The 22,214-nt window shown below is 44.2% G+C and overlaps 1 protein-coding gene across 1 annotated transcript; it reads left to right on the top strand.

Annotated features, from left to right (window-relative positions):
* Positions 1-1,977: 1,977 nt before the first annotated feature.
* Positions 1,978-12,901, top strand: LOC123149939 (putative disease resistance protein RGA3). The gene is made up of 7 exons (XM_044569736.1): positions 1,978-3,046; positions 3,827-5,945; positions 6,195-7,193; positions 10,778-11,776; positions 11,870-11,984; positions 12,258-12,332; positions 12,441-12,901. The coding sequence occupies exons 1-6, from the start codon at positions 1,997-1,999 to the stop codon at positions 12,280-12,282; spliced, it is 5,307 nt and encodes a 1,768-aa protein (XP_044425671.1). The 5' UTR covers positions 1,978-1,996; the 3' UTR covers positions 12,283-12,332; positions 12,441-12,901.
* Positions 12,902-22,214: the final 9,313 nt, after the last annotated feature.

The following is a 22,214-nucleotide window of genomic DNA, read 5'->3' as shown; positions in this document are numbered from 1 at the left end:
GATGGTAGCATGGGATACATGCAGTCGGTTTGTATTGCTATGAAGTAATTGGTTATGTGTATGTGTCATGTAATCCTGTTGTCGGCCGGTTGTGGTTGGGCCAGCCAATTTTATTGTTGTTTCTTGTATATGATGACACCCTGTTTTAATAAAGATGATTGCATACATCACATGATGCCGAGGCAGGAGGTATTCCTCCTTTTCAAAAAGAATAAAATAGAAGCGGACGGACGTGATCATACCAGGAAATATCATGTGATACCGATGTTTAGGTGATACTGTGATACAGGCTCCTGGGAGCCATTGGATCTTAAAATTGCAAAAGAGTCATTCAAAGGTCTTGAAATTGCTCACAAGCATAATTTCAAATAGCGAAGATAGCGTCCGCAATAGCGTTCGCTATTGCTATAATTAAATGTTATTACTTTTTGTTAATGATCTAGAAATATACACAATAATCTACTATTTTTAAAAATTCGCTACACGGACATAGTGCCCGCAATATGGCGCACTATCCGCATTCTGCTACGCGAACTCAAGTCCGCTACCATCTAGCTATCCCCTATTTAAAACCATGTGCATAGGTACATGAGCTCTTTGGATGCCGTCAGATTTGAGATCCAACGGCCCAAAAACAAGTATCACTGTATCACCTGAAACTTTTCTGTGATCATACGTAGTGCCTCTAGTAAGGTCTCGGTGAAGTTGAACTGTGGGCGAACCCTTGTGTGCCTTTAGATTTACCGAGTTCTTCGTGCCGGCTCGCGGCAAAACTTTGTGCCATGTGGCCAGCACCGTATCCATCCGGCCTGTCAAGTGCCTTTTTTTCTTTGCGGAGAACCTTGGTTAGGTCTCGGCTAAGTGGCTGCATAGTCCCCGACGGCTGGTACTAGATAAAATGGTGTTTGCCTGAAGGATTCAGAACGTGTACCCTTAGCCAAGAGCTGGATTCGGAGAACTCTCTGCCGTGTTGGAATGAGCTTTCACCGAGTTTTACAGGCACTCGGGAAACCTGGAAAGTGCATTAGTGTAACAAGGTAACAACGCAAAAATACCTTCATTGCCAGGTATAATGAATTAGGGTGAGACCTAGAGTGCTCACCCTAGAGCTCGGAACCAGGTGCTTGAAAAGGACCCCTGGAGTTCTAAACTAGAGTTAGCTGACCCAAATAACTCGGGGCGATACGACACAAACTAACAATAGTTATTACAAGTTATATCCAAACTAACGAGGCGTCTGCAGTAACTTTGTTAATGCTGAAACTCCGAGACTCTATTCTTTAGTAGCGGATGTTGTGTGAATGTGCTTGTGCGCGCGGTGGTGTGACAACTGATTAGCTCAGGCAAGCGCAGCTGTTTGCCACTATCGCTAAGAAGTGACGAGATGTGGTGGTGGGGTCATGACAATAAGCTGCACCCATTCACACTATAAATTTGTAAATTTGTTTATCTCTAGAGAATATTGTGATAAGACAGAGTTAAAAACTTGTTAAGCAGATTTGCTCTCCACACCAGATCGTTCGCTTTTTTGTTTTTGCTTTCTTGGTGCACACCATGATTGAGTTGAATGTCCATCTCAGCTGCTTTGTCAATTTATTTACTCGAAAAGGAAAGAAAAAGAAGATGCTTTGCTTTGCTTTGCTTTGCTTGCTCCATCGATGAGAATGGGATGCTTTGCTTTGCTTGCTTCTCCCCGCCGGATGCTTTACCCAGCTCCGACTGCCAACGAGTAGCAGGTAGCATTACTTCCCAAATCCCAACCCCTCCAGGTCTTCCCCAGCACCGCCATCGCCCCTGCCGCCGCCGCCCGCTGGTATTTGCGTGGCCCCGTGCAGTGCATCCCATCAATCTCAAAGGTTGGTGACGTAGTGCTCTGCTTGAGGTAGTTAGTTAGTGTTCAAGTTTTATTTCCTTGTCTCTGTCTGCTACTTAAAACTCACCTCAATTGTTTCCTCTAATTGTAATCACAGCTAGCGGAAGGCCAGCAAGTTGACCAATGGCGATGGTGTTGGATGCTTTTGCATCCTACATCGGGGACTACCTCAAGCAGGTGGTACAGGATGAGCTTGGAACGATGCTGGGCGTCTCCGGCGAGATCGACAAGTTGGGCGACAAGCTCCTGGACCTAAAGAACTTCCTTGCGGATGCTGATAGGAGGAACATCACTGACAAGACCGTCCAGGTCTGGGTGGGGCAGCTCAAGCGCGCCATGTATGAAGCTGCTGATATCCTTGATCTCTGCCAGCTCAAGGCCATGGAGCGTGGGTCATCCTCCTCAGATGCATTGTGTTGCAATCCCTTGCTTTTCTGCATGAGGAATCCCTTCCATGCTCGTGAGATCGGCACCCGCATCAAGGCGCTCAACAAGAGGCTCGACTCCATCAAGGAGCGGAGCGCTACTTTCAATTTCATCAATCTTGGGTCCTATGCGGATTGTCATAGCAGCAATGTCAACATCTTTTCTCATGGCAATCCCCGTTGGGAGACATCTGGGGAGCTTGACTGGTCTAGTGTGGTTGGGGACAAGATCGAAGAAGACACAAGAGCATTGGTGGCCCAGATCACAAGCTGTGGAAATGACGTCAGCAACAACATTATGGTGGTCGCTATTGTAGGTGTTGGTGGGATTGGCAAGACCACCCTCGCCCAGAAGGTCTTCAATGACGAGGCCATCCAAGGTGACTTCAGCAAAAAGATATGGTTGAGTGTCAACCAAAACTTTAGTGAGGTTGAGCTGCGGAGAAGAGCCATCATTGAAGTCAGAGGAGATGCTCGGCCAGTTGGAAATGCAAAGGCCACGCTTCAACGAACCCTCAAGGAAGCTTTGATTGGCCACAAGACCTTCTTGATAATGGATGATGTTTGGAACTATAGAGCATGGGAGGATGTGCTCAAAACGCCGTTAGTCAATGCCGCTGCTGCAGGCAGCCACGTCCTCATCACCACTAGAGATGAAGGTGTAGCCCGAGGGGTGTCAGCTATATGGCCATACCACCACATTGACACATTAGCAACCGACGATGCTTGGTTATTGCTCAAGACGCAGGTCAGTATGCAATTAAACGTCAATATCTTTATCAAGCAAATAATCTATCTATATCTACTTACAAATAGTATAAAGTAGTTGTTTTAGGGAAACGTTAGGATGCTTCCAAATTAATCAGGTGTGGTTTGAGTGGCTTATGTGTACTACTACCTTAAGAGGCTGTCAATAATTTCACAGGGCTAATATTGCTTTGCTAGTGCCAACAAATCATTGTGCTAAACAAGGAATATATCACTACGTAATTTTGTCAACAATGTTTGATCTAGTACGTAATATGCATTTTTGGTGACGGGTAGATCGATAACTTCATGTGACCGTAAAATAAGGAAGATAAAAAATAATATGTGATTTTACTAAATCTGAGTGCAAGTTTCTATAACAATGATAACAGTACTGCAAAAATATATTTCTAGAAATACATTCATTTTTGTGAAATAGAGGAAAGGAAGAATTTTTTTTCTAGGTATGAAGTAAAGTTTTAAAAGCGCTAGGTGTTGATTATGTGTTTGGCCACCGCCTTACTCTTTTATGACCAAAGCACACGTATGTACGAGCCTGGCAAATATTCGTATGTACGAGCAAGATAGGTAAATGCATTTATGACATTTTTTGATATGTGTATTCTGTGATTTGAATATTTACATTGTCAAATCTACCTTGATAAATGGACAGATAAATCAATTAGTACTCTTGTCTGTTAGGAGGTAAATTTGAGTGCCTTAAAGGAGCTTGGTACATAGTTAATTAACTCTAGCGGTCCCTTGTATTGCATCGTTGCAGGTACTCTCAAGTGAGATAAATGAAAACCACATAGATACGCTAAAGGATATTGGACTCAAAATTATACAAAAATGTGGTTATTTACCACTTGCCGTCAAAGTAATGGGAGGACTCTTGCGTGAAAGAGGAGGGCTACGTCGCGACTGGCAGCATGTTTTGGATGATTCGAAATGGTCAAGAACTAAAATGCCTGATGAGCTTAACTATGCAGTTTACTTAAGCTATGAATATATGCCCTCTTACCTAAAGCAGTGCTTTCTGTACTACTGTCTTCTTCCTAAAAGTAGAATTTTTACTATGGATGAAGTTGTTGGAATGTGGCTTAGTGAAGGATTTATTCATGGAAATTCTAATGATTTAGAAGAATTGGGAGCACATTACTACAAGGAGTTGGTATCTAGAAACCTGATAGAGCCAGATAAATCATATGTTAATTTATGGGTTTGCAACATGCATGATGTTGTTCGCTCATTTGCTCAGTATATGACTAAAGATGAAGCACTCATAGCTCAAGACGGAGATAATGATATTCTTGCTAAACTTGGTTCACAAAAGTTTCTTCGGTTGTCCATAGAAACTAACCGATCACAATCAGATGAACTTGATTGGAAATCTCTACAAGCACAACAATCAGTGAGAACATTGATCTCAACTATCCAGATTAAGATGAAGCCTGGTGGTTCCTTGGTTAATTTTTCTAGTTTGCAGACTCTGCATATTGAATTTAAAAATATGGCTGTATTGGTTGAATCATTGCATCAACTCAAGCATCTGAGGTATCTAGCACTAGTAAATGCTGATATATATGTACTTCCAGGGAACATTGGCAAAATGAAACTGTTGCAATTCCTTGACCTTTATGGATGTACAAAATTGGTGAATCTTCCTGATAGCATTGTGAAGCTTTGCCAGTTGAGGTTACTTTCACTTCCCGAAGTAAGTATGGTACCTAGAGGTCTCAGTGGTCTGACAAATATGAGGAGACTAAATATGTTTCGAGCCCACATGGATGGTGATTGGAACAGTTTGGACGAGTTGGGGCCTCTTTTCCAACTCAGAGTTCTTGTATTAACTGAATTAGAGAATGTATCTGCTTCCTCGTTTGCTGCTAATGCTAGGCTCGACGAGAAGACGCATCTTATCAAGCTATTCCTGGGCTGCACCGGTAAACTGGGAGATGATGGGTTGGTCAAAGAGAAGGAAGGTGTCTCTGAGGAAGAGCAACAACGAATTGAGAAGGTTCTCGATAAGCTCTGCCCTCCACCTAGTGTAGAATATATTACAATCAATGGGTATTTTGGCCGGCAACTCCCGAGCTGGATGATGTCCACATCAACGGTGCCCCTCAACAACTTGAAGACTATATTGTTTTATGATCTTGCTTGTTGCACACAACTTCCCAATGGGTTGTGCCAGCTTCCCAATCTGCAGTTTCTACAGGTCTCTCGTGTTCCATGCATCAAACATGTGGGGACTGGATTCTTGCAGGTGGCAGCAGCTTCATTTCCAAGGTTAAACGAATTGATCTTGGATGAAATGGTTGAATGGGAGGAGTGGGAGTGGGAGGAGCAAGTACAAGCCATGCGGCATTTGGAGAAACTTGTGCTCAGTAAATGCAGACTGAGGCATGTTCCTCCAGGCCTTGCCTCCAATACAAGATCTTTGAAAATATTAGATCTAAATTATGTCGAGCACCTCAGCTACATTGAGAGCTTTCCTTCTGTTGTTGAGCTTATAGTGAATGATTCCCCCGACCTGGAGAGGATCACCAATATCCCCAATCTGCAGAAGCTTAACATCCAGAACTGCCAAAAGTTGAAGGTGTTGGAGCGTATCGCTTCACTCGAGAGGCTTCTCCTGGAGGATTACACCATGGAAAAACTGCCGGAATACATGAGAGACATAAAGCCAAGGTATTTGCAGTTATTTTGCAGGCTATGGTTGCTCTATGTGGTAGCCGCCAGACAATCTGGCACTGAGTGGGACAAGTTCAGCCGAGTGGAGCATGTCAAGGCGTATGCACCTGATGGAGACAACCAAAGAAAATGGTACATTTTGTACACGAGAGGTGACAACTACAAGCTGGATTCAAATATTAGCAGCTCTACCATATTTGAAGGTACAGAAAATCAAACAAACATACAAGCTTTGTCTTTATTTGTTTGAGCACTCTTTAGGCCAGTTTAGAAGTTCATTTGATTTTATCTCCTGCTTTTCGTCCGTATATATTGCATGATGACCGGATATATTCTACCTTCCTAGTGCATGTTGCCAAGTATTTGTCTTCTTACTTGTTCTTCTAGGTTTTCTTGAGTTTAACAGATATAGATTATCATGTAACCAGTTTTGTATTTTTCGTGCCATGCAAAAACCTTATCATCTTCTATGGTGGATGCACAAGGATTTGAATCTCTGTTCAAAATGAGAAGAAGCACCTTCATTTATGTCTGCAGCTTGGTGAAGATCCCATTTTTCGAAGATATGATGGCAAGGGAGCCCACCTTTGTCGATGGGGGAGTGTTGTCTTTACAAGACAGAGTGGTTGTCGCTCTGAGAATGTTGAACTCTGGTGACTCTCCGGTTACCATAGGATCCTCTCTTGGAGTGAACGAGTCAACTGTCTCGCTGGTAACTCAGGTGTTTGTTAAGGCTATGTGGGACCGAGCAATGCACCACTGCAGGTGGCCTGGCTCCACTAGAATGGAGAAGATCAAGCACAAGTTTGACAAGATCCACGGCCTGCCAAACTGCTGTGGTGTTGCACACACAACTCTGATCACCTTTGGATCACAAAACCGTGGCCATGGGGAGAATGGTACTGTGCTAACGAAATTTGTCATTGATCTGGATATGAGGTTCGTAGATATTTGGTTGGACTGTGATCTCTTGAAGTTCTTTGAGGAGGGTGCTTTGCTCAATGGTATTCATCGGTTGAACGGCAGTAAGTTGAAGTTACCAGATGGCTTGGAGGTTGGGGAATACATCATTGCTGATGCAGGATACCCTCTTCGTCCCTGGCTCCTCACACCTTACGAGTTGGAGAATGGCCTCTCACTCTCAGATGCCAAAGTTGAGTTCAACAGAAGACACTCTGCTTCTACAGCTGCTACGCTGAGGGCACTAACAAGGTTGAAAGACACATGGAAGTGCCTACAGGGAGAAGGGTGGCATCCAAATAATCAACGTGAGATGAACCGGACAATTGGCGTGTGCTGCATGTTGCATAACATAGTGATAGACATGGAGGAAGGTGGAGGCATGCCGAGCAATCAGGAGGAGAAATACATGGAGCAAGTACGGCAGTTAGCAAAAGAGGACGCCGTCAGGGTGAGGGATGCACTGTCCCAGTACTTGATCGATTCTGGAGGTAAAATAACATAGCTCTTAATGTATTTGTATCAATGTCGGTTCCTATGAAGATCATTACAACAATGCCCATGCCTCTCGCCACGGTAATCCAAGCCGGGAGACAGTAGGGGACTTTGACCGGTCGGCTATTGTTGGCAACAAGATTGAAGAAGACACAAGGGCACTGGTGGCCCAGATAATGCAGACGGGAAAGGATGTCAACAATGACATCACGGTGGTCGCTATCGTAGGTGTTGGCGGGATCGGCAAGACCACCCTCGCCCAGAAGGTCTTCAATGACGAGGCAATCCAAGGTGAATTTAGCAAAAAGATATGGTTGAGCGTTAACCAAAACTTCAGTCAGGTTGATCTGCTAACAAGGGCCGTCATCGAAGCCGGAGGAGATGCCCAACCACCCGAAAGTGCAAAGACCAGCCTTCATGAAACCCTCAAGAACACATTGATTGACCACAAGACCTTTCTGGTAATGGATGATGTGTGGAACCATAGAGCATGGGATGACGTGCTGAAAATACCCTTAGTCAACGTTGCTGCTTCAGGCAGCCGAGTCCTCGTCGCTACCAGAGATGAACGTGTTGCCCGGGGGGTGAAAGCTATATGGCCGTACCACCATGTCGACACATTAGCGCCTGAAGATGCTTGGTCATTGCTCAAGAAGCAGGTTTGTACTTAATTAAATACTAATCTTTCAGTGAAGTGAATAATCTATCTCCATCTACTTATTAACAGTATTATGTACTCCGTCCGTCCCAAAATTCTTGTCTTAGATTTGTCTCGATACGGATGTATCTAATACTAAAATGTGATTAGATAGATCCGTATCTAGAAAAATTTAAGACAAGAATTTTGGGACGGAGGGAGTAGTTAATTAACAGATATTAGGATGCTCCCAAATTAATGAGCCAATAATTACGTGTAATTTTGTTACTTCTATGTACTATTACCTCTTGGAGGTAAGAGGTTGTCAGTAATTTTGTAAGGCTAAAATTACTTTGCAAGTGCCAACAAAGCATGGTGGTAAACAAGCAAATATGCCACAACACTAATTGAGACACATTCAAAGACACCTAGATTTTGTTTAATCAAGCTTGAGAAAATAATTAGAAATTGTGATAATTATATATGTATCATTTCTACCAGTGAAGAGACATGGGTCGTATATTCATGTAGCAGTAACCTTTTGTGAATATCCAGTCTCGTTTTCCAACAGTGTCATAGGACATAATATAAGTTAAAAGTTATTTTAAGACAGAAAAATAACAATTTAGGTGAACCCCTGCCAATACAACAAAAGAATATAACACGAAAATAACTAGAATAGATGTTGGCAGTAATTTTGCTAGAGAATTTGCACACAAATTTAGTACTTAATGTTTGACGTAGTATTATGCATTATAGATGCTCGAGAGATTAGATAATTTCATGTTACCATAAAATATGAAAACAAATAAAACAATATACGATTCCTGCTAAATTTGGAGTTACTTCCTATAACAGTGATGAGAGAGTAGTGCTAAAGTATATTCTGCTTGCAGTATGTTCCATCTTGTAAAAAGAAATGGAAAGAAAAATTGTTTTCTAGGCATAAAGTATGTATGTTATACATAATTAATTAACTATATCGGTCCCTTTACTGTATGTTCGCAGGTACGCTCAAGTGAGATAGATGAAGGCCACATCAATACACTAAAGGATATCGGACTGAAAATTATACAGAAATGTGGTTGTTTACCAATTGCTGTTAAAGTAATGGGAGGACTCTTGCGTGAAAGAGGGGGGCTACAGCGTGACTGGCAGCAGGTTTTGGATGATTCTAAATGGTCAACAACTACAATGCCCGATGAGCTCAACCAAACAGTATTCTTAAGCTATGAATATATGCCTTCTTACCTGAAGCAGTGCTTTTTATACTATTCTTTTCTTCCTAAAAGTAGAATTTTTTATATGGATCAAGTCGTGGCAATGTGGATAAGCGAAGGATTAATTCATGGAAACTCCAATGATTTAGAAGAATTGGGAGAAAATTACTACAAGGATTTGGTTTCTAGGAACCGGATAGAGCCAGATAAATCGTATGTTGATATATGGGTTTGCAGCATGCATGATGTTGTTCGCTCATTTGCTCAGCATATGACTAAAGATGAAGCACTCGTAACTCAAGACGGAGACAACAATATTCTTGCTAAACTTGGTTCACAGAAGTTTCTTCGGTTGTCCACAGAAACGAACCGATCACAATCAGGTGAACTTGATTGGAAATCTCTACAGGGGCAGCAATCAGTGAGAACTTTGATCTCAACTGTCCAGATTAAGATGAAGCCTGGTGATTCATTGGTTACTTTTTCTAGTTTGCGGACTCTGCATATAGAATCTGCATATATGGCTGTATTGCTTGAATCGTTGCATGAACTCAAGCACCTGAGGTATCTAGCACTAGTAAATGTTGATATATCTCTACTTCCATGGAACATTGCCAAGATGAAACTGTTGCAATTCCTTGACCTTTGTGGATGTACAAAATTGATGAATCTTCCTGATAGCATTGTGAAGCTTGGCCAGTTGAGGTTACTTTCACTTCCCGAAGGATGTATGGTACGGAGAGGGTTTAGTGGTCTAACAGATATGAGGAGATTGTTGCGGTTTCGAGCCCACATGGATGGTGATTGGTGCAGTTTGGACGAGTTGGGTCCTCTTTCCCAACTCAGGTTTCTTGTATTAGTTCAACTGGAGAATGTATCTACTGCCTCGTTTGCTGCTAATGCTAGGCTCAGTGAGAAGTTGCTCAAGATGCTGGTATGGGAGGAGTGGGAGTGGGAGGAGCAAGTACAAGCCATGCGCCGTTTGGAGAACCTTTTGCTCTGTGATTGCAGACTGAGGCATTTTCCTCTAGGCCTTGCCTCTAATGCAAGCTCTTTGAAAATATTATTTCTAAAACATGTCAAGCAGCTCAGCTACATTGAGAGCTTTCCTTCTGTTGTTGAGCTTACAGTGAATGGATGTCCTGACCTGGAGAGGATCACCGATCTCCCCAATCTGCAGAAGCTTACCATCGACAACTGCCCAAAGTTGAAGGTGCTGGAGTGCATCGCTTCACTCGAGAGGCTGGTCCTGGAGGATTACATCATGGAAAACCTCCCAGAATACATGCGAGATATAAAGGCAAGGCATTTGCAGTTATTCTGCAGGCTATGGTTGCTCTCTGCGGTAGCCATGGGACAATCTGTCACTGAGTGGGACAAGTTCAGCCAAGTGGAGCATGTCAAGGCATATGCAGGTGATGGAGACAACCAAAGAAAATGGTACGTTTTGTACACGAGAGGAGACAACTGCAAGTTGGATTCAAATATTAGCAGCTCTACCAAATTTGAAGGTACAGAAAATCAAACATCAAGCTTTGTCTTAATTTGTTTGAGCACTCTGATTCTGCCAGTTATAAATTCTTTCGATTTTATCTCCTGCTTTTTGTCCATATATATTGTACCTTCCTAGTGATGTTGCTAAGTACTTGTTCTTATAGGTTTTGTCGAGTTTAACATACCTATAGTATCATGTAACTAGTTTCTTGTTTTTCTTTCCATGCAGAAACCTTATCATCATCTATGGTGGATGCACAAGGATTTGACTCTCTGTACAAAATGAGAAGAAGTACTTTCAGTTACATCTGCAGCTTGGTGAGGATCCCATTTTTCGAAGATATGATGGCAAGGGATCACACCACTGTTGATGGGAGATTGCTGTCTTTGCAAGACAAAGTAGCTGTCGCTCTAAGGGTACTGAACTCCGGTGACTCTCCCGTTACCGTAGGATCCTCTCTTGGTGTGAATGAGTCAACTGTATCGCTGGTAACTCAGGTGTTTGTTGAGGCTATGTGGGATCGAGCAATGCACCACTGTAGCTGGCCTGGCTCCGCTAAATTGGAGAAGATCAAGCACAAGTTTGACAAGATCCACGGCCTGCCCAACTGCTGTGGTGTTGCACACACAGCTCTGATCACCTTTGGATCACAAAAACGTGTCCATGAGGAGAATGGTAGCGTGCTAACGAAATTTGTCATTGATCTGGATATGAGGTTCGTAGATATTTGGTTGGACTGTGATCTCTTGAAGTTCTTTGAGGAGGGTGCTTTGCTCAATGGTATTCATCGGTTGAATGGCAGTAGCCTGAAGTTATCAGATGGCTTGGAGGTTGGAGAATACATCATTGGTGACGCAGGATACCCTCTTCGTCCCTGGCTCCTCACACCTTACGAGTTGGAGAATGGCCTCTCACTCTCAGACGCCAAAGTTGAGTTCAACAGAAGACACTCTGCTGCTACAGCTGCCACGCTGAGGGCACTAGTAAGGTTGAAAGACACGTGGAAGTGCCTGGAGGGAGAAGGGTGGCATCCAAATAATAAACGTGAGATGAATCGGACAATCGGCGCGTGCTGCATATTGCATAACATAGTGATAGACATGGAGGAAGGTGGAGGCATGCCGAGCAATCAGGAGGGGAAATACATGGAGCAAGTACGGCAGTTAGCAGAAGAGGACGCCGTCAGGGTTAGGGATGCACTGTCCCAGTACTTGATCGATTCTGGAGGTAAAATAACACAGCTCTTAATAATATATTTGTATGAATTTCTGCTTTATCTACTCATTTTATTGTTTCCATCTTTCCTCTGTTGTTGGTCAGTACATCCAATGGCAGCAGAGGAGGAACGAGAAGGAGAAGCAGCCGCATCCCGTTCGGAAGAGGAAAAGAAGGAACCACAAACAGCAGACCAGGGAAAGGAGAAGGTGCATGAGAGGTAGCTAGCGGATCAATTTGGTATTAATCCAACTGTTTCTGCTAATATATATATTAAATGTGCATCAAGTGGCAGTTGTGCTCTATATATGGCGCTACTTAATTAATATCAGTTGGAACCGTCAAATCCCTCCTTGATATGTACAAATGTACTTGGAAAGAAACTAAGCTGATCGATACTTGCACCTGTTATATTAGCAATGTGCTAGGCAGAACATTACGTTGTACGTGTTTACGACTGGTTCTTATGTATTTTTGCCCTCTATGTCTGTAGGCTTCTGGTAATGGAGGCAGAGTGATGCTGTCAGGGTGAAGGATATACTGTCCCAGCACTTGACCGGATCTGGAGGTAAATCCACACATCTCTTAATGTGTTCGTTTGAGCGCTAGCTTTGTCTATTAAATTTATTTGTAATTCACATGTAGTATTAATTACATCTTTCTTATGCTTGCTTAGTCCACACAACGGCTGCGGAGGAGGAAAAAGAAGCTGCAGTAGTAGTTTCATCAGAGTGAGGAAAGGAGAAGGCGCATGATAATGGATCCAAAGGCTGAAGTGATGCTGAAGCAGAACTGCACCAAATTATGTGTCATTGACAACTAGAGTGCTTGTAAGAACTGCACCAAAGGCCATAGCTATTTGTGATTTATATTCTTTCAGTTGATTGCTCTGCTCTACTCTGCTCTGCTCTGTGATACGGCTAGAATTGTGTACCTTGGCAAGTGGGTATAGTATAGTGGGTACAGTACAGGAATTCAGAATTGTGTACGACAGCTAAAGTGAAGCGATGCCGCAAAAACATGAATTAAAAGTTGGACTGACAATTTGTATTCGCTGCCATATATGTGGCCAAGACAATTGCTTGTGTATCTTATATATGTTCGACAGTAAACTTTTGTGATTGAGAAAACGATTAATAATGTAGCTTCATCAAGACGGGGTGCTTGTGATTTGTATTATTTCAGTTGCCTTTCTGTAACCTGAAGCTTTTTATGGGTTGATGAGTACACAATACCATAGCTGTATGAGGACTATTTGTGATGTCTATCCTTGACATTGAGTTGGCTGCTGTAACCTCAAGGAAAGATTTGCAAACATGCATGATCTGTATCATACAAGTCGTATGGTTTTGACAGGTGCCGTGTGTTCAGGATATGTCATGGTAATGTGGCTGTGACAGTTCAAATGACCAAGGTGATTGTCATGGAGGAGTAAGCTCAGGAAGAGAAATAGCAGATGAGAAGGGCGTCAGGGCTTGTTGGCCTGTAGATTGTTCAAGCCTGGAGCTGGAGGTAAGTTGGCTCAAGTGCTCCTTCCTACATTTTGATTCGTTCCGATTGTCCGAGCCTGATTATATATGTACTTGTGTCAAAAAATGACCTTTTACGTATGTGAAAAGCATGTTTTGTGTAATTCATACTATAGGCAGCAAGCTTTTATGCGGCGGAGAAACCGACTAATAATGCTGCTGCATGCTTATATCCTTAGTTGTTGTAAAACTGAAGATTATTAGTATCCTTGGTATGCTGCTGTACACTGAAGATTCTGCAAACATATATAATGGCTGCGAGTCCTGTATGTTTATGATATCACTAGTAGACAGTAGCAGCTGCCAGCGTTTACCGCATTATGGATAAGTCTCATCTTAATGTGTCCATTATTGCTAGTATTTTGGTAGATGTAGATTCCATCTTCCTTCTGGCTCACGGGACCAAGTCAAGGAACACCAAGGAAGAAATATCCCTGCTCGCAATCTGCAAATGTTAATGGCAGAGGGTCTTTAGTTTTTTTTTTTCTCTTTTTGTTTGCCCGTAAAAAAATGTTTTTTTTCTAGAAACGGGTCCGTGACAGATGCAGCAGCCTGATCCGTGATGATGCCCAAATACTGCTATAGCAAGCGTACGTGCGTGTAGATCATCATCCGCCTCCAACGCCAGGTCGATCGACGCCTCCGTCCCCACGTCCACGCCTACGCACGCCCTAAAGCGAGCAATGATCCGCCGCCGCGGCAGTTCCCCCGCGGCGGCGTTGGAAGATGACGACATGCTCGGGGAGATCCTGCTTCGTCTCCCTCCCAGGCCGTCCTCCCTCCCGCGCGCATCCGCCGTCTGCAAGCGCTGGCGAGGCCTCATCACCGACCATGGATTCCACCGTCGCTTCTACGCACACCACCATAAGCCGCCCCTCCTCGGCGTCTTCCAGTTCCATCACGGCGATCAGCTCGAGTTCACTCCCATCCTTGCTGCTCTGAACCGCATCCCTCCTAAGCGCTTCGACCTGCGAATCCGCGAGGTCGACAGACACGCCTACGTGGGGCCCCAAGCCCAACTTCTCGGGTGCCGCCATGTCCGCGTCCTTGTCTTACACCGGATGAATGCAGAGGTCCTTGTCTGTGACCCCATCACCGGCGACCGGCGTCATGTGCCGATTCCGCCAGAGTTTAGGGTTGGCTACGTCAAGGGGACGGTGCTCTGTGCTGCACACGACAAGGGCCACGTTCATGGCGCTTGCCACTCCACCCCTTTCAAGGTGGTCTTGCTGGTTATGTGCCATAATGATAGTCCACCTCTCGCCTCTGTTTATTCCTCCGAGTCCGATACATGGGGTGATATCTTCTCTGCAAAGGCTCCATGTCCGATCTATTCTGGTGGTCGTCTTAGCACTCTTGTTGGCAATGCCTTTTATTGGCCACTTATGCATGCAAACGATGGTATACTTGAATTTGATTTGGATAGGCAGAGCCTCGATGTGCTAGAGGGACCTCCCGGTACCGATATTCCCCTCGGCCATCAGATCATCCCAGCAAAGGATGGCACTATTGGTATTGCCATGTTGTCTCGCCATTACCATGATATTCAAATGTGGCCGAGGAAGGTCAATAGCCATGGTGTTGGCACATGGGTTATGTGGAAGACCATTGGAACACATAGCATTCCTGAGCTCCCACCACAGATTGAAGGAGAGAAGCCATGGGTGAAGTTTATACTAGGGTATGATGAGGATACTGATGGAATAATTTTATACGTGAAACACAACGTCTACATGGTTCAACTTAAGTCGATGCAATGTAGGAGACTTTTTGGAAGTTGGAATGTTACTCACTATCATTGTTTCAAGAGTTTCTATGCGCCAGGTGTGTCAATGTAGTATTTCCATCCTTGGGAGATAACAAATCAAGTATCAAATGAGTAGTAGTGGAAAATCAAATTTTCAAATGGTTAACTCATGCTTACTCATGAGACTACCCGTATCATTTAATCCCTTGGTGATTGTATTAGATTTCTTGGAATGAAACAAAGTGGATGGATATACCTATTAACAACATGCTGATATTCCCTATTGAGTATTGATCGAATGCCTCTGATGTAATTATTACTTTAGTGGTTCATTCATCCGATGGCATGTTTGATTTGGACAAGCTAGCTGCTCTACACAACTAATGTATGATTGATTATGTGGATACGTGGATGCTACGCAGGCCCTTCATGGCAATGAAATGGCCAACCAAATCTGCGTTGTCATATATATCAGATAAAGAAGAGTGTCGTGTATCTTATATTTTTGGCAGTAGTAGGCTTTTGTGATAGAGGAAGCAATTAGTATTGTCGCTGCATGGAGACTAGGAAACTATTTGTGGTTTATATCTGCGTGTTGTAACCTGAAGGAAGAATATATATGTGAACATAATCGCAATGAGGGACAGAGTGAGTCGTGTAGGGTCAGGTGTTTGGGCAGAGTGGATTCTTGCAGAGCAGTTGATTCTCGATTGTATCTATTGTTAGGATGTCTCGCTCAGAGTTTCGCCCCGGTAAGACATCTATCTCCCGCTCAGAGTTTCGCTCGCTGGCTGGCTTTTGATGCCCAAATGGGCGTCGCTGCAGAGTCGAATTCATATGCCGCATGTCTATATCGTATTCTGTTCCTATCAAAATTTCAAATTTTGCTCTGTCGTTATGTCCTAATAAGGTGGCAAGATTAATGGAGAGTGTAAATTCAGAAGCTCAATGTAGGCCTGTTTGAGTCAGGGGCCTGCCTGCCTGCCTGCCTGTAGTATCATCATTTCACCCTTCATAACTCAGGTGTTTCTTGAGGCTATGTGGGAGCAAGCACTCCACCATGTCAACTGGCAAGGCTCCACAAAAATGGAGAAGATAAAGTGCAAGTTTGACAAGATACACGGCTTGCCAAACTGCTGCGGTGTTGTTTATACAGCTCACATCACGTTTGGATGATCACATAAACATAACCAGGATGGGAATGATGCATGGCATGCTGATGCAAGCCCTTGTTGATACGGATATGAGGTTCGCAGACCTTTGGTTGGAGCCGTCAAGCAGCATGGTGAACCCATCGAGCACTTGGCACCACTCTATGCTCTTTGAGGATTACAAGGGAGGTACTTGGTTGGTTGTGACTAACAAAAAGTCTATGGCAGTAAGATTTACCTTTGGTAAACTGGGCCAAATGCTCCTACATTTGAATTTGTTCAACTAGTAGCATACACTTATATTTGGGAACGGAGGGAGTAGAAGGTAGTGAGGGCTTGAGACGCACTACATTCCGCTGGGTCAGTTTTATAGTCGTGCCCCTTCCCCTTCTCTGCTCTGCTCTGAACGACCACAAAAGAGGTCAGGTTGGATGGCGTCGGCAAGCCAAGCCAAGCCGAGCCACAATCTCACAGGAAAGAAGCTAGGGAGCAGAGTTGAAGATCCCTGTTGAGTGTTTGCAGCTACACCCATGTTGCTGTTCGTCTCTGAAATCAATTAGGGATTCGGATGAGAGGGGAGATAAGTGTTGATTAATCTACTATTGAAAAAACAAGTGTTGATTAATCTAACGGTTCACCGGTACAGCGACCAGACCGGTTAATTCAGCTAGCACAAAATCCATCCCAATCCTGATACTTTGTTGCATGCACAATCCATCTCAAGTAGTAGTGAATTGAGTTTTCATTTGGTCCCATTTGAATCCTGAAGCAGTGGAAGAGGGCCCGTGTGCAAGTTCCTCATCCCCAACGAGGACGGCGTCTCCATGTCAGTGCTGGCGCTCATGAACCAGTACAGGGTCCTCATGAAGAGATTGTGAGCTAGATCATCGTCCTCTCTTTCTTCTTACTCAATTAGCCCAACAGCCAGTCAGTAGCATCATAGTCTTTGGACAATTTGATGTGTGTGCTGACAATAATAATTAACTGAATTGACAATACGGTCCTGGATTTATACTCATAGGTTTGATCTGAACCTCTTGGCCAAAAAAAGTTTGATCTTCTGTTTGACTTTTTGCCTGGGAGTATTGCCCACTTCATGAGTTTTTTTAACTGCAAACTGACAATTGTAGTGGAATTAATGCTGAACCTTTAGTTGTTTGCTGAACACTGAACCTACTCCAATTTCAGTACTGAACTACGTACTGATGTTTGACCAGATTCACTACTGGTTGCTGCAGTACTGGTTGATCCAGTTTGTAAATGGACCAAGAATAAATTAACAGTTCAACAAATGGTCCAGTGTACATTAGTCACAAAAGCCATGTTCAAGAAAAAAGTAAGCTCTGGTTGAAGCAGGAAGAAATCATGTCTCTGCCTTGTGTTCCCAAGAGTAGTCACAAGTGCAATGTTTCCAAATTTGCATGTAGCTCTGCTAATCTGAATTTTGGCCGTTAACATGTCACTTTAAATAGGAGTACATGAACATGTCACTTCCATCTGTGCCCAAACTGTCAAGACTGAATTTTACTCCATCTGTCCCCAAACTGTCAAAACTGATTTTTTTTTTTTGCAAAGTGTTAACCATGATGTGGTATGTATTGTTGCTGCTATATGAAGTGAGCTGAATCTTATTTATGGAATCATTTGATCAAACAGTTTGCATAAATGCAATTCCAGGGACAGCATTCTTCAGTTTCTTGTTCAAATGATTGTCAAGTTCAAACACAGAATAGTGGCATTTTGTCAGTCTTGTGGGATGCAAGGTTTCAGCAAGGTGAGATTGTTAAGTATTCCAGTTTCTTGTGGGAAGCAAGGTGGCAGCAAGTTCAGTGTACAATTCAATTCAATTCAATTCAGTTCAAAACTAACACAGCCACACAGGCTGTAGCAAACCTGTCAAAATTGTCAATTCAGTTTCTTGTATAAATTCAGCTGGGGAAGCAGCAGCAGCAGCAGAGGCGGGGCCGCCGGCCGAAGCGGCCGAAGTTGTGGGTGGCACAGGTGAGCGGAGATAAACCCGATGGTGGCTACGGCAGGTGGATGCATGGGGACACGCGGGGATGGGGAGTGGATGAGAAAGGAGAAGGGGGTTTGTTTGCAATTGCTTGAAAGCAAGATGACTTTTTTGTAAAAACGTAATTGTCTTTTTCAGACGGAGGGTGTTGGGGATTTTGAGTTACTGGTAGCAAGGTTCAATTTTATAGTCAAAAAGGATTACTGGCAACAAGTTTTATGCGGTTGAGAGAACAACTGGTGTAATGTAATATGATCGGGCTGCTAAAGTGCACGCCTCGATTGATCTCATTGATTGGTATATATACAGGGTTACAAAACTTGTATCGCAAGTTCATCAAGTCGGTTTTAACCTTATATGGTAACCAACTATACAGGATCAATTACAACACGTGGTCGATCCGGTTGGGGATACGTAGAATCATCTAACACGCCCCCGCAATCTGAACGTGGAGACATGCCGTCGCCGATGTGAAGACTAGATCGAAACTCGAGGAACAATGGTGTCGGCAATCCTTTAGTAAATATGTCCGCAAACTGTGATGACGATGGAACATGTAGTACACGCAGGGCTCCAATAGCAACTTTCTCGCGAACAAAATGTATATCCACCTCAATGTGTTTAGTACGGCGATGTTGCACTGGGTTTGCGGACATGTATACTGCAGATATGTTGTCACAGTAGACGACGGTGGCACTGTCAAGCGGGCAATTTAGCTCAAGTAACAAATGACGCAGCCAACAAGTCTTGGCTACGGCTGTAGCAACTGCTCGATATTCAGCTTCGGCACTGCTGCGAGAAGCTGTCGGCTGTCGGCGAGAAGACCATGAGACTAGATTGTCTCCCAAAAATACACAGAAACCGGACGTAGAGCGGCGAGTATCCGGGCATCCAGCCCAATCAGCATCCGAATAGGCAATAAGAGTGTGTGAAGAGGAGGAATGAAGAATGAAACCAAGATCAAGTGTTCCTTTAAGATAACGAAGAATACGTCTGATTAGAAGAAGATGTGGTTCTCGAGGATCATGCATGTGAAGACATACTTGATGGACGGCATATGAAATTTCTGGTCGGGTAAGAGTGATATACTGGAGTGCCCCAGCAAAACTACGATACTGAGAAGGATCAGAGACCGGTGCACCGGCAGAAGCAGAAAGTTTGGATTTGGTGTCTATAGGTGTTGGAGAAGGATTACAGTCAATCATGCCAGCACGACGGAGAACATCGATGATGTACTGACGTTGAGATAAATGAATAGTGGAGGGAGTGCGGGTGACGGAGATGCCAAGAAAATGATGAAGAGGACCAAGATCTTTCATGAAGAATTCACGGCTAAGTTGAAAAATTATTTGATGAAGAGTGGTTTGTGAAGAAGCAGTAAGAATAATATCATCTACATAAAGGAGAAGATAGGCAGTGGCCGTGCCATGATGTAAGACAAAAAGAGATGCATCGGACTTAGATTCAATAAATCCAATGGAACGAGCATAGGTGGCAAAGCGTTGGAACCATGCGCGGGGAGCCTGTTTGAGATCATAGAGAGACTTTTGAAGACGACAGACATGTGTAGGAAAGCGAGCATCGATAAATCCAGATGGTTGCTGACTATAGACTTCTTCATTGAGATTTCCATGCAAGAAAGCATTTTTTACATCTAGTTGATGAATTGGCCAAGATTTAGAAAGCGCGAGAGAAAGAACAACACGTATGGTGGCAGGTTTGACAACAGGGATGAAGGTTTCGTCGTAGTCAACGCCGGGTTGTTGTGTAAATCCGCGCACTACCCAACGAGCCTTATGACGAGCAAGAGATCCATCGGAGTTATATTTTTGGCGAAATATCCATTTGCCACTAACAATGTTAGCACCCAAAGGGGGAGGAACAAGAGTCCAAGTGTCATTTGTCATGAGAGCATCATATTCGTCTTGCATGGCTTGACGCCATGAAGGATCACGAAGAGCAACAAGATAATTATGTGGAAGAGGGGAGCCAACCGTGACGGAAAGATTAAGACGATCGATGGGACCGGGTAGCTTACCGGTTGTGCGACGAGTGCGATGTATAGGAGGTGGTGGTGGCGGGGTAGGGATAGGAGAAGGGGTTGGTGAGTTGTTGGGAGTGTGTAATACGGAGGCGGTAGGAGAAATAGGAGAGGATGGTTCGGGTGGGGGCGCTGCCGCGGCAGGAATAGTGGAGGTGTTCTTTGCCACGGCAGATGGGTCGGCTGCTGCTGTAGGGAATGGAGGAGTTTTGGTTGTCGTGGTATGAATTGGGTCAATGATTAGAGGATCGAATATGTCACGGTGAGGTGGGTTGGGAGGGCTAGGTGTTGGAGCATATGGGAAGGTGTTCTCATCAAATGTAACGTGACGGGAGATGATGATTCGCCGGCTTTCAAGATCAAGACATCGGTAACCGCGATGCCGAGAAGGATAGCCGAGAAATAAGCAACGAGTGGCACGAGGAGCTAATTTATGTGGTGTGGTGGATGAGGTGTTGGGATAACAAAGGCATCCAAACACACCGAGATCATGATATCGAGGATGATGACCGTGGAGGAGAAAGAAGGGTGTACTAAGGTTAGATGAATTGGTTGGTCTAATGTTAATGAGATAGGTGGCAGTGTGTAGAGCTTCAGCCCAAAAAGAAGAAGGAAGAGAGGCTTGAAATAGTAAGGTACGAACAACATCATTGGTTGTACGAATAGCTCGCTCGGCCTTGCCGTTTTGTTGAGATGTGTAGGGGCAGGAAAAAGGAATAGAATGCCATGGCTACCGCAGAAAACATCTAATTTAGTATTGTCAAATTCTCTGCCATTATCACATTGGATGGATTGAATAGTGAGATTAAATTGTGTAGAGGCATAAGCATGAAAGGCGACAAATGTGTTATAAACATCGGATTTTTTTCGAAGAGGAAAGCTCCAAAAATATTGAGTGAAATCATCGACAATTATTAAGTAATAGCAATAGCCAGATGAGCTGGGTACAGGGGATGTCCAAAGATCACAATGTAGACGCTCAAACGGACGAATAGTATAGGACTGTGATGGAAAAAACGGTGACCTAACATGTTTTCCTAATTGACAAGCATGACATAAAGTAGAGCCGGCTTTATTGTAGGGGATGTGCTGAAGTTGATGAAGACGCGACATGGTGTGGGAGCCGGGGTGACCTAGGCGACGATGCCAAATATCTGAAGGAGATGTGGTGACATGGGCTTCATCGCTGGCTTGGCAGACTGGATAGAGGGGACCGGAGCTATTGCATCGAAGAATCACGATCCCGGTGAGAAGATCCTTCACAGAGAAACCATAAGGGTCAAATTCGACGGAACAAGAGTTGTCAGTGGTGAATTGACAAACAGAGACAAGATTTTTGATAATTTGTGGAACGGTGAGAATTTTGCATAAATAAAGAGGAATAGATGTGCTAGTTAGAGAGTAGGAACCAATATGTGTAATGGGTAGAGTAGCACCGTTACCAACAGTGACAGATTGAGAAGCAGATGGTATTAGAGAGTTGAAGTTACCATGATCGGATGCCATGTGGGAGGATGCACCAGAGTCCATATACCACTCATGTGTGCCAGGAATCTGCATGTTGTTGAGAGCCGCTAGAAGCGCAGGGTCGACCGCCGAGCTTGATGAAGGTGACTGCAGCATGTTGGAGTTGTTGTTGGCATGGCCGTACGCAGTGTAAGCTTGAGGAGCAGTGTTGGGGCGAGGACCAAGTAGACCTGGAGCAGGAGCCTGCCACGGACGTGACTGCCAGGAAGAGGAGGGCTGCTGCCATGGAGCCTGTGTGTGTTGTTGCTGAAGATATGCCCTCGTCGGAGCACCCGTCCATGGGTTGAACTGCCACGGATTGTCGCGGCCGCGGCCACGTCCACTGCGTCCGCCACGTCCACGGCCACTGCCGCGGTTGAAGGTGGAGCCCGTTCCGCGCCCTCCAGAGCCGACGCCCCCGGAGCTGATAGGGAGAGGAGCACGTTCACCGCCAGCGCTCGG

The sequence above is a fragment of the Triticum aestivum genome, chromosome 7A, assembly GCF_018294505.1.
Source record: "Triticum aestivum cultivar Chinese Spring chromosome 7A, IWGSC CS RefSeq v2.1, whole genome shotgun sequence".
Classification (NCBI taxonomy): Eukaryota; Viridiplantae; Streptophyta; class Magnoliopsida; order Poales; family Poaceae; genus Triticum; species Triticum aestivum.
The sequence above is the reverse complement of the archived record's forward strand: the minus strand, read 5'-3'. Positions and strand labels throughout refer to the sequence as shown.